We start from the raw sequence: 13,270 nt of genomic DNA, 5'->3' as shown, positions 1-13,270 counted from the left end.
GATGGCAAAGTTGCACATTCCTTTTAAGAAACACATAAACAATGTTCACCTTATCATATTTCTCTACTGCTGATATGTTCTGCTCTGTTGCCAACTCAACAACATTGTCCAGATTTTTCTGAATTGCCGCTTTGTCCATCTCCAAATTTTTAATCTGCAACAAAAGAAGATAATCATACATTATAAAGCAAATTTTGGGAAAGAGTTTGAACAAAAACAGAAAAATGCTTAATGTAAAGGACCTGTTCCTGGAGTTTCTTTATCACAAGAATAGCTTCTGACTCTCTCAAACTTAATTTTCTATCACCACGAGATATGTGACAAAAGGAAGAATCAGTGCATATTCCATTTGAGTAACATTCTTCTGCAGCCAACCTTTTTGTTAAGCACTCAATTTCTATGTCCTTCACTGTCCTCTGCTAAATTGTAGCTGAACATTAGTATGCAGGAAGCCTTAGGAAACAATAGTAATAAGAAAAAACAACAACCTGAGTTTCAAATTCCAATAGCAAATCCTCATATTCCACCTGCATTTCTACTAATTCACTGCTTTCCTGTCAGGCAAAGAGAGCTAAGGTGATTGTATTTACATTACCAACAAATGCAAAGTACATACAAAGCATACTACAAACCACAAGTGAGCTCTTCTTCTTGTGTGGTGCTTTTCTTCTGTTAGTTACATTCAACAAGGTACGCGCATCAGGAAGTATACAATCATTGAATGAATCATTACTGAAATTTTTGTCTGCTTTGCATGCTTCTTGGAAAGTATCATCCATGTTGCCTTCCTTTTGTTTCACTAGTTCTTCAAATGGAAGAGGCATCTCCATATTTCGCTCAGGTCTAATGGGGTCTTCAATAGAAACTTTTGATCCATCCAAGGATGACACCTAGAGAGCCCATACAGCATTTTAGTAAAGCACCTTAACAATTTTCTTTCACAGAAGTATAGTATCTATTTAACAAGAAGTACCTGAAAGAGTTACATGTACAAATTACTCAAACTAAGATCAGTCAAGACATTTTCAAATACTAAGCACCTTCAACTAAGATTTTTTTTTTCATTTATTCTAAAACAATTCATTTGTACTTAACATGCCCAAAGAGAGATGGAAAATTTCTGAACTCTTGGAAGCAGGGGTGATCATTTTCAGTGCCAATATCCATCACTAAATTATGGGAACTTAAATCATTTCTTACTACTTCCACCCAAGTCCTTTTCAAAATTTACTTTCAGTTAATAATCAAAAAATATCCCTACCCATCTAGTCATCATGAAACTTTAGGTGCATACCAAACTACTACATTTAATCTTGGTTAACCTTGCCAATGGTGAATCCTTATCTCATTGCTTTCCTGCTCTTTTGTGCTTTGTGTTTGGGACCTCTGTTATTCTCTTTTTGGTTGTAGGTAGACTCCTCGGCAAGACGTAGTCAACCTCTTCAGCCTAAGTTTCTTAAGACAACCAAAAAAAGGGGAAGAATTATGTGGAAAGCAATTTGGGCTGCAATAGTGTGGACTATTTGGGAGGAAAGGAATGGGAGGATCTTCAATGAGAAAAGTAGATCGAAAGAGGAAATTTTTTAAGCTATAAAAATTAGAGCTGCATGCCGGATAAAGACACTTGATCTATTCAAAGACTTTTCAGTGAAATCATATCTTAAGGGCATGGACTGAAGTGGCATCTTCTTCTAAAGAAAAGGAAAAGGTGTTTATGGAGTGGTTACCCCCAGCAGCTAACTAAGTAAAACTAAATTTTGATGGGAGACCCATGGAAAGCACAGGAAAGACAGATATTGGAGGAGTCTTTAGAGATTGTGCAGGTAGATTGCTAGCTATATTTTTGGGACCTTTGGGATAGGAAGATTCACTTAAGGCTGAACTGATGGCACTGCTGCAAGGCTTAAGACTTGCTAAGCAATCAAGCTTCCAGCAGCCATGGATCTTTAGGCATGAATTTTTGAAAATAGAAACATCACACAAGAGTTGAACATTACTTTCAATTGGGTAAGGACTGCAAATGGGATGACCAATACTCTAGCACAACAAGGGGTATACAGGCAACAGTTGCTTTGGGCACTATTGTAATTTTTGTAACTTTGTTGGGGGTCGGATTTTGTCCTTGGCTAGACCCTTTCTTTGTCTTAACCAGTTTCATCAATTAATATAATCCTTAAATTTCCTGCTGGTCAAAAGAAATCTTGTTTTGATATGTTGGTAACGATACTACTATAGTTTAAGATAGAGATACTCAAAGGATTTGTCAAGTGTATCATATTGGCCACAGGATATATCCTGGACACAGACCTCCTCCATATTAGCATAAGCTTTTATTTTACTACACCAAGTAATCGTAATGCCGATATACCTTAGAAAATGATACATAGAACTCCAAACATCAGAATGCAGTTCCTGGGCTATATAATTAATAGAGAAATTAAAATTATTGAAACCAGAAAAGCTTCCTAATGTGATGACACAGAAACCAAGGCAGATGATGACAAATGAACAAATTATGTCTACAATACTACAAATATACAGCATCTTAATATGGTAGTTGATGATATATCAGAAGGAAATCCATAACTTTTAGGGAAGATGCATGTGGAACATACAGTTCTTAAATATTAAACCACTTACCTCTCTAAGAGCCTCCCTTGAAAGAACACCGGGGCACCATGTATCCCGCCTCTTATCCTACATCAAATAAAAGAAGAATCCTAAGAAAATTAGAAATGGAGAAAAAAAAGGTGAAACATGAAACTACTTAGACAAAAAAAATTTATTTCTTTTCTATCAAAAGAATAAAAGGACATCACTCAATGTGGATCTCTATATGGGGTCTTGGGAGGGGTAAGACTGAATATGGACCCAAACTTTGGTCTTTTTTTCTGCGCTCAGACTCAAACCACATTCTCGCACTTGTCAGCCCAAGATTTTACCATTACACGTAGTAATGGCCCCTTGTTTTCTTTCAAAGAATATGAAACTAAATAATGAACACAACTTTAACTTGCCAGATGATAGGTTGGAAAAAAAGAAAAGCACATTGGCATAGCCTTTCCCAGCTATCATATTGGGTGTACAAAGAGAGCTTCACAGCCCATGTGGTTTTTGTTTTCCTTTTTTGCTTCACAATGTTATGTATTTCTTCGCTTATTCTCATTACTTGTATACTTAATAAATTCTTTTGATCTTGTTACCAATAAAAAAAGCACATGTTTCTGCCCTGCTGGCATGTCTAACACTCAAAAAAACTCAAGTTATTCACCAATAGCCATGACATTACAGTGACTAATCAACAAAAAAAAGAACAGCATAATAAGGATATACTACAAACTTGTCTACATAGAATAAATGTTAACCAAAGTAAATTCAAACAAAATACTCTGGAGAGCATCAAGGAAGCTATCTTGTGGACAATCAAGGAAGCATTGAATGCAGGAATTTTCCCTAGTAAGAACCAACCAGAACACAAACTTTTTTTATCAATAACAGAAACTATTTCATTAAATAAGAAAAGTTCAAGGATGAGAAAGGGAGAGAAAAACTCTCTTACTCTCCCAAAAACGAAATTATTACAACAAAGCCCAGAACAATTGATCCCTTCCCACCCCGCCCTTTTTTTATCAATAACAACATTTTCATTAATTAGACTGCGAATATAGTACAAGCAGGGAGGTAAAAATTCTTAACTCCCCCTAGTGAGGCCAAAGCCCCAAACAAAGTCTAAAATTACACCTGAGCCCAGAATAAAACTTCCCTACCCACCCCAATCTTTGCTAACTCATCAGCAAATGGGTTACCAGATCTCTTCACCCAACTGAACTTCACTTCCATGTCCTTGACCAGCCACTTAAACTTTTTCTTTTCATTTCTATACCCCCATAGACGAGCCTTATCTTCTTTCAGCCACCATCCCCTTCAAATACAAGTTTCTGATATTCATCTCCATCGCTTTTTGGGCACCTTCCTCAACTGTGTAGATCTCAGCTCTGAGAGAGTCCCCCATCCCTATTGGGCCTGAGAACAGAGCTGAGACTGACCCATTCTCATCCCTAAACACACCCCCAATACCTGAAGGTCCTGGATTCCCTCTGCTACTCCCATCAAAGTTCAGTTTTATGAAGCTGGATGGTGGGGGACTCCATGAGACTCCCGGGTCTGTTTTGATTTGGTTACACTTAGTAATTTCACCCCACTTTCAAAGCAAGTCATCCACAGTGAAATCTCTAAACAACTCCGAGGATTTTAGCCACTGTACTAGGGGTGAGCACTATTTGGTTAAAACCGAAAATTTCGGTTTCGGTTTTTCAGTTCGGACTTTTTGGTTTTTTGTTAAATCGGTTTGGTTAATTCACTTCTTGACTAATTTGGTTTTCGGTTTCGGTTTTCAAAATTAGAAATTCAGTTAACTGAATTAACCAAACTTTCTATTATTATATGTAATATATAAGATATAATATGTAACATATAATATATAATATATTATATATTTATATATTAATATATAATATAATAAATTTGATTTCAGAATAAATTTTGTAATATATAATATATATTATATGTTATAATATATATATAATAAAGTGTATATTCTTAAAATTCGATTTTAACCGAAATAACTGAAAACCGAGGCGAAATTTTCAGTTTCGCTTATTTCGGTTTCGATTCGATTTTAATTTTTTTTAGTTCAGTTTTTAAAGTTTCGGTTTATTCGGTTCAATTTTTAACAGAATACACACCCCTAAATTGTACCACCTTGAAATGTATCAGGTCTATCAATTCTTCAACCCTCCTCTCTTTTCTAGAAAAAATCCTTGAATTCTTTTCCTCCCACAAAGACCAGCAAAATGTAGCCCTTAGGCATCTCCGCATAGTCCTGCCTTTTTTCCACTGCCACCTGAAGAAAGAAGAAGAAAATAACATTTGCAAGCTCATAAGAGGGAGCCAAATGCACCCAAAAAGGGAAAGTGTCCATTCCCAAATCATTCTTGCAAACTCGCAAGAGACCAACATATGGAAACTAGTTTCCCCATCGGCTCTACAGAGAACACACCAGTGTGGGGGATAAGCATGTCTTGGGTCTCTTTTTCTGAGTCATATCACTAGTGTTGATTCTTTCCATAAACATTTTCCAACAAAAACTCTCAACCCTAGGAGGAATTGGCTTACCCAGATCTCTTTGACAGGGAAAGGGGGGGGTCCAAGGAACTGATCAGCTCAATTAAGGTTTTGAAGAAAGAAGCAGAAGAGAACAAACCTGAGGGGTTAGGTGTCCAAATTCTGGTGTCCTCCTTTGTTGGATCCATGAAAATACAATCAAGAAGACAAAGGAGAGATGAAATATTGTTCAGGTCAGTATCTCTAACAGCCCTTCTTAACCCCAGATTCCAACCAAACCTAGAGTTGGAAGAAGAAGGGACAAGGAAAGAAGAGATAGGCTCATTTTTCAAATCAGATAGGGCATATAAAGATGGAAATTGGTCCTTCAAAGGGACATTCCCTAACCAAATTTGTTCACAAAACTTTATGGAATTTCCAGAATTTACATCATACCTGATAAATGGGTAGAAAGCCGATAGCAGATTGTGAATGGATTTTCGAGGTGAAGCATTTGTAGTCCTTGCTAGAATTTAGGGATCCCATCCATTGTCCTCTAGTTTGTGAATGCTAGCCACTATTTTAGCCCATAACTTCTCCTTCTCTAACGAAAACCTCCACAACCACTTCCCCAACAAAGCCTCGTCCCTTTTCCTAATGTTCCCTAGCCCTAACCCTCCTTGCTCGTTACTTCTGCACACCATCTCCCGACCCACCCTATGGCCCCTCTTCTCATCTCCTGGCTCCCACAAAAAATCCCTCATTAATTTCTCTAACAAATTAGCAACCTTTCCCAGAATCTTGAAGACCAACAAAAAGTAAATGGGCAAATTGGCTAAGGTAGCTCTAACGAGTGTAACCTACCACCAAGAGAAAGGTAGTTCTTTTTCCAAGAGGTGAGACTCTTCTCAAATGTTTCCACTACCGGGTTCCAAAAGCCTTCTCTTCTAGGATTGTCTCCTAAAGGTAACTCTAGGTAGTTGTAGAGAAGATGGGCTGAATGGCCCATAGACTGTTTGTCTTATTTATCTCTTTATGTACTTTGCTGTAATGGGCCTCAAATTGGGCCTTTTTTTCTCTTATGTTATGTTTTAATTATCTGCCCAACTAAGGGCCTCTCTGTAAATTACTAAAATTTAAGTTAATGAAATAGGATTAGGGGTGTAAGAAGAGATTATGTTCGAAATCTCTCTCTGAGCCCTTATGGCCGCCACCTTCTTGTTCCTCTTCTCTCTTCTTGAAACCTGATTTTTGCTATTCTCGATCAATTCTCTGCAATATTTTGAACAGTCCTTTCATTTCAAAAGGCTGTTTTTCTTCTTGGTATCGGAGCGGGCTCTTCTTCTTCTCTTTTTCTCCTCTTTTATACCATGCACAGTGTGTATGGAGAACTGAATCGGATGAATAGTTAAAGAAACCTGTTTCAGCCAGTTGTTAGTGGTTTCTAGAGAGGAGAATGTCTCTATCGTCCTCCTGACAGTTTCAAGTGTGTTGCCCGAAACCCTAATTTTTTGGAGAAATATGATTGCGGGCCCGACAAGGAGTTTGACATGGGCGTTCAGTGACTGAAAGACTTCTTGTTCTTCATCTTGAAGATCGATTCAAGTTGCTTGGTGTTTTGTGAAGTCTACAAAGTGCGGCTAAGTTTTCTCTGTTTCTCCCGAGCTCCGAGTGTGACGCAGTTAGCAGGTACGGCTACATAGAGGTTGATTCACAACACAGTTTTTCTTTTGCCTTCATTGATTGTTATTTGAAGTTATTAGAAGTCATTTTTTAAGTATTTTAAGAAGATGGACCCTTCAGAAGTTGAAAACAAGCATGTTGCTAAATCCGAACAGGTTCCGAGAGCCTCTGTTGACTCTTTACTAGCTGCGACCATAGTCAAGCTAGATGGAACTAATTATTTGGCTTGGTCACAATCAGTAAAAATTAATATCTACAGTAGAGGCAAATGGGATTATATCTCTGGGAGCAAAAAGGTTCCCTTGGAAGATGATCCATCCTATGAAAAATGGATGCAAGAAAATTATACTGTAATCGGATGGTTAGTGAACTCAATGCAACCTCAAATTAGTCAACACTATTTATGGATGAATTCAGCAAAGGAAATATGGGATAGTCTTGCTGAAACCTATTCCCAAAAATTAAATGTAGCTAGAGCATACGAGCTGAGGAGTGATGTGAAAATTTTAAGGCAGGGGGAGAAACCTTTGGTTGTTTATTTCTCAGTACTGAAATCTCTATGGCAAGAAATTGATTTGATGGAAACTGTAGCCTGGGAAAGCACTAATGATGTTGAGACCTACAGGAAACTTGTTGAGAGAAACAGGGTGTTTGAGTTTTTGACAGGGCTGAATCCAAAATATGACATCGCAAAGCAGAATATCTTATCCAATGATAGTGTTTCATTGTCTCAAGCCTATGCCTTGGTAAGCAGTGAAGAAAGCAAGAGACTAGTCCAGGCTCAAGGGGCTGGTCTAAATGATCACTTTGCTAATATGGGAGTGAAACCTAAGGGAATTATAGGAAATCCAGTTGGCTCAGGGAAGAAAGAAATTATTTGTGAATACTGTAAGAAACCAAAACACACAAAAGACAAGTGTTGGAAATTGCATCTAGAGCTTCTTCCCCTTCGTTTTCAAAAGAAGTCTGATAATATGAAGGCAAGGAGTATCAATATTGATGTTGGTCCAGATAGTGACAGATGTCTAACTAAAGAGAAGACTGCTAGGAAGCAGTTAGCAGCTAGGAAGGCAGAGTATGAGAAGTTTGGAAGGATGATCAATCACCTAGAAGGTGTGGCCTCTTCTTCCAACCCTCCAGCAAATTCAACCTCTTCTGCATTTGTTCATTCAGGTATACGGGCTTCTGCCAATCACGCAACTATCTCAGGTAATCATAGGATTCCTTGGATTATTGATTCTGGTGCTTCCAACCATATGACCAACCTTTCCACCTTGTTTGTTTCTTATGATTTACTCCCTGGCCGTGACAAAATCACCCTATCCAATGGCACTCTTGCTCCTATCTCTGGCAAGGGAACCATCAAGGCTACAAACTCTTTGGTACTTCCTTCTACTCTTCATGTACCCAAACTAAATACAAATTTGTTATCTGTAAGCAGCCTAACTAAGTCTTTGAATTGTTGTGTAACATTTTTTCCTTCCTACTATATTTGCTTGATACTCCTTGGCAGTGTCAGAAAGTGATTGGGAGTGGCCATGAGGCGAATGGAATATATTTGCTTGACACTCATTGGCAAGGACATTGACAACCTAGAAAAGCTGCCTTTGGATCTACATCTTCAGAGTTTGTCAGTCATGTCATGTTATGTCATTTTCGTTTGGGTCATCTTTCTTTTTCTGCATTAAATCATTTATTTCCAGAACTATTTAAGGGAATTAATTTGTCCAGTCTTTATTGTGAGTTGTCAAAACATTGTAGAAGCAGTTATCCTTTGAGTAATAAAAGATCTTCTTCTCCATTCCATATTGTGCACTCTGATGTGTGGGGGCCTTACCACTTACCTTCTATGGGTGGTTACAAATATTTTATCTTGTCCATTGAGGATTTTTCATGATATACTTGGATATCTTTTATGAAGTCTCGTGATGAAGTTCCCAGACTTGTGAGGCAATTCCATGAATTTGTTCTAACCCAGTTTGATACCAGAATTAAAATTTTCAGATCCGACAATGCAAAAAAATGTTTTGAGAAAAACCTAACCTGTTATCTCACTGATTTGGAGGTTATTCACCAAAGCTCCTATGTTAGAACCCCAGAACAGAATGGAGTTGCTGAAAGAAAAAATCGGCATATTGTTGAAGTTGCAAGGAGTATCCTGTTTGCCTCACATGTCCCAACAAGATTTTAGGGTGATGTTGTTCTCACTGCAACCTACCTAATCAACCGTATGTCATCCAGGATGTTGGGGTTTAAGTCTCCTTTCAGTCTTCTTCATCCAGGCAAGGACCTTTTTCCTATTCCATTCCATGTCTTTGGGTGCACTTGTTATGTACATATTCCAAGTGTCCAAAGACAAAAATTTGAACCAAAAGCCCACAAGTGCATTTTCCTTGGTTATTCCCCCACACAAAAGGATTATTGTTGTTTTGATCCAAGGACTGGAACTCGGTATGTCTCAATGGATGTCACCTTTGATGAGCTTTCTTCATTTTATGATTCTTATCAGGAGAGTCATTGTCCAAAGAGGGAGAATTTGTCACAGTTGTTTGCTCTCCCCCTTCCTGTCCCAGTTAAGTCTTCTTTTGAACCTCTTCCTCCTTCAAATGAGTCAAGGGATGATCAATCATCTCATTCTCATTCAAGTGTTCCAATCCCTCCTTCATTACCTCCTCGTCCTCTTTTTAAGCCCAGGTTGTACCAACAACAGAGAACTATAAGTGAGCTGATTGTTTCCCCTACACCACATGAACCACCTGCACTTCCAGTCACAAAAGAGACAACAGGTACTAATACAGCCCCTTTGGAGTCATCCTTCCCAGACCTTGATATCCTTATTGCTATCAGGAAAGGTAAAAGGAAGTGTACTACACATTGCATTTCCAAACACCTTTCTTATAGTTTGCTCTCTCCTTCATACTTTGGCTATCTTTCTTCTGTTGCTTCTAACCCAATACCCAGGTCTGTGTCAAAAGCTCTTACTATTCCAGAATGGAGGGATGCTATGAGAACAGAAATTGATGCCCTGCATAAGAATGACCCTTGAGAAGTGGTTGATTTACCTGAAGGGAAGGAACCAATAGGCTGTAAGTGGGTTTTTACCAACAAATATCATACTGATGGCACCACTGAAAGGTACAAGGCTAGGCTGGTTGCAAAAGGTTATACACAGACATATGGGATTGACTATTTGGAGACCTTTGCTCTTGTTGCAAAGATGACTTCTGTGAGAGTTCTGCTATTCTGGTCGCACACTCAAACTGGCCACTTTACCAGTTGGGTGTAAAGAATGAATTTCTGAATGGAGAGTTACATGAGGTTTATATGTCTCTTCCTCCAATAATGTATGAAACAGATATGGAAGGGAAAGTCTGCAAGCTAAAGAAATCTCTTTATGGACTTAAACAATCCCCTCGGGCATGGTTTGAAAGGTTTAGGGCTGCCCTTGTTAACTTTGGCTATGTACAGACTCAATCTGATCATACCCTCTTTGTGAAGAGGAGAGGATCTTTGGCAGTATATCTGATTGTGTATGTTGATGATATTGTTGTGACTGGTAATGCTGTATCAGGGATTAATTATCTTAAATCTTTCCTTCATACAGAGTTTGAGATCAAAGATCTGGGGGAATTGAGATACTTTCTTGGCATAGAAGTTGCTCGATCTAAGGATGGGATCCTTATCTCTCAACGAAAGTATGTACTTGACTTGCTCTCTTAAACAGGGAAGATGGGTGCTAGACCAGTTGCTACTCCTATTGATATGAGTCATAAACTCTCTGCCTCAGATGAAGTATTGTTGAAAGATAAGGGAGTCTTCCAGAGGCAACTTGGGAAACTACTCTATCTATGCATGACTCGGCTAGACATTGCATATGCTGTCAGTTGCATTAGTCAGTTCATGCATGCTCCCAGGGACACTCACATGGCAGCAGCAAAACAAATTCTATGTTATTTGAAGGGTTCTCCTGGAAAGGGAATTCTATTTTCTAAGCATAGTCATATGAAACTTGAAGCCTACACAGATGCTGATTGGGTCGGAAATATCGATGACAGATCTACCACTAGGTACTGTAGCTTGGTGGCAGGTAATATTGTTTCTTGGAGAAGCAAGAAACAATCAGTTGTAGCCAGATCTTCAGTCGAAGCTGAATACAGAGCCATGGCTCATGGAGTTTCTAAACTGTTGTGGCTTCAATCCTTGATGAAGGAATTGGGTATTGAGCATGATAAGCCATTGATGTTATACTGTGATAATCAAGCTGGCATCAACATTGCTCACAATCCAGTGCAACGTGACAGAACCAAACATATTGAAGTTGACAGACACTTCATTCGAGAAAGAGTGGCTTTTGGAGAAGTTTGTCTACCTTTCATCACTTCTGAAGGATAGTTAGCTGATTTCCTCACCAAGGGCATCCCCAATGCTAAACTTCAGCATGATACTGGCAAGCTTGGCATGATTAACATCTATGCTCATCTTGAGGGGGAGTGTAGAGAAGATGGTCCGTATGGCCCATAGACTATTTGTCTTATTTTATCTCTTTATGTTCTTTGTTGAAATGGGCCTCAACTTGGGCCTTTTTTCTCTTATGTTATGTTTTAATTATCTACCCAACTAAGGGCCTCTCTGTAAATTACTAAAATTTAAGTTAATGAAATAGAACTAGGGGTGTAGGAGATTATGTTCGAAATCTCTCTCTCAACCCTTATGGCCACCACCTTCTTCTTCCTCTTCTCTCTTCTTGAAACCTGATTTCTGCTATTCTCAATCAATTCTTTGCAATATTTGTAACAGTCCTTTCATTTCAAAAGGTTGTTTTTCTTCTGTAGTTCAAAGGCCAACTTGGCACTACACACCCCTAAATCTTTGTGCATTCCCTAACCTCCCCTTCTTCCAAATTCACTCCCACTATGCAACTTTTCTCAAAGTTCACTTTCAAATTTGACATCTATTCAAACACTTGTACCACCAATTTCAAGTTTCTAATCCAACACAAGTTTCCACCCTCACAAAATAGTATAGTATCATTTATGAACTGTAAATAGGTAAGGGGTATCTCCTCCCTTCCTACTCTTTATCCTCTTATTAGATTCCTTGTACCTGCTCTATGAATCAATCTCCCCAAAACATCTGTGCTCAACGTAAACAGGAACTAAGAGAGTGGATCTTCTTGTCTCATTCCCCTTCAAGCTGGGAAAAAGTCCACCACTAACCCATTTACCAGCGCAGAGTAATGACAATTCCGGGCACACCCCATAATCCATTTGCACCATTTGTACCCAAACCCGAAGTTTACCAAAAGTCCACCCCATAATCCATTTGCACCATTAAAGATTCTAGCAATTTCATTTAGATTGGTAATCACCTACCCTTCTAACTCTAATTTAGCCACTAGGTTCTTCCTCCTTCCATTCACCAGATCATGGAAGAATCTAGTATTCCCATCACCTTCCTTAATCCACTTATGCCTTGACTTCTGCCTCCAACAAATTTCCTCTTTGAGTAAGACATCTTCTAAGTCCTTTTTCAGTTGCCTTCTTAATTCTCTATCATGTTCACTAGATAGCCCTTGGGATTCCTTCTCATCCAACTTTTCAATTTGTATGATCTTTATTCAACTCCTTCAGCTTGACTCTCAGTCTCTTCAACTTCTAATGAAATCTAATTCCTTTCCATTTTATCCTCCTTAACTCCCCATTCCACCATTCCTTCACTTTACCCCCAAAGTTTGGATGAATTAGCCACATATTTTCAAATATAAATGGTTTAGGTCCACTAGTCCGAGATTCCACACCAATCTTAAAGTGGCAAGGGTCAGAAGTGACCCTAGGTAGAGCTCTAGAAACCAGATTTCCCCAGTGATTCTCCCAATCTAGGTTGAATAGAAACCTATCCAACTTTGAACATAGAGGATTATCTTGGAGATCAGACCACATATATCTAGCTTGCAACAGCGGAATTTCCTTTTTCTCACAATCTTCTATAATGCCATTAGATTTCCCCATGCTCGTTGTAATTGACTGTACAAAGTTGCTAGATTCCTCTTAGTATCTTGTGACATTAAAATCCCCTCCCAACCACCAAGGACCATCCCATAATCCTTGAATTGCATACAATTCCTCCCACATTTCATTCCTTTTTTTTCTGTAGGTATTAGGGCCATGCACATTAGTAACCATCCTCCACATTCTTATTTCAGACTTAGTACCTAACCAGTGCTAACTGAACCATCAATAAGTACCATCCAATCTTACTATAGTAATAAAACCAACATTCTAAAGGTCACTAGTACCATCAAGACCCATCCCAGGATCAACCGTTAACTTAAGATCAATCCCACTAGCATCCATATTAATTCAAGCAATCTAAAACACCCAAATTGAAGTTTAGGAAGTCTCCTAGACCAGATCAATTTGGCACTAAGCACCAAAGACTTCAACTCGGAAACCCCACCAAGAGCCCAAGAACCCTACCAAAGAGA

The 13,270-nt window shown here is 38.6% G+C and overlaps 1 protein-coding gene across 8 annotated transcripts in view; it reads right to left on the bottom strand.

The window, feature by feature from the left end:
- LOC148845189 (P-loop containing nucleoside triphosphate hydrolases superfamily protein) overlaps positions 1 to 13,270 on the bottom strand; it is a 101,659-nt gene that overhangs the window by 70,767 nt on the left and 17,622 nt on the right. For all 8 annotated transcript variants that reach the window (XR_016101782.1, XR_016101783.1, XM_088953135.1 and 5 more), the window contains exons 14-18: positions 2,641 to 2,697; positions 633 to 890; positions 489 to 554; positions 243 to 416; positions 50 to 154 (exon numbers count right to left, since the gene is read on the bottom strand). Coding sequence is in view for 6 of the 8 variants with exons in the window: in XM_088953135.1 (XP_088809261.1) it covers positions 50 to 154; positions 243 to 416; positions 489 to 554; positions 633 to 890; positions 2,641 to 2,697 (660 nt within the window). In the remaining 2 variants the exon portion in view is untranslated. The remainder of the gene's footprint in view (positions 1 to 49; positions 155 to 242; positions 417 to 488; positions 555 to 632; positions 891 to 2,640; positions 2,698 to 13,270) is intronic.

Source organism: Nelumbo lutea, chromosome 7, assembly GCF_056320005.1.
Source record: "Nelumbo lutea isolate HS-2025 chromosome 7, American lotus-T2T, whole genome shotgun sequence".
Lineage (NCBI taxonomy): Eukaryota > Viridiplantae > Streptophyta > Magnoliopsida > Proteales > Nelumbonaceae > Nelumbo > Nelumbo lutea.
This window is presented reverse-complemented; position numbering and strand designations above follow the sequence as displayed.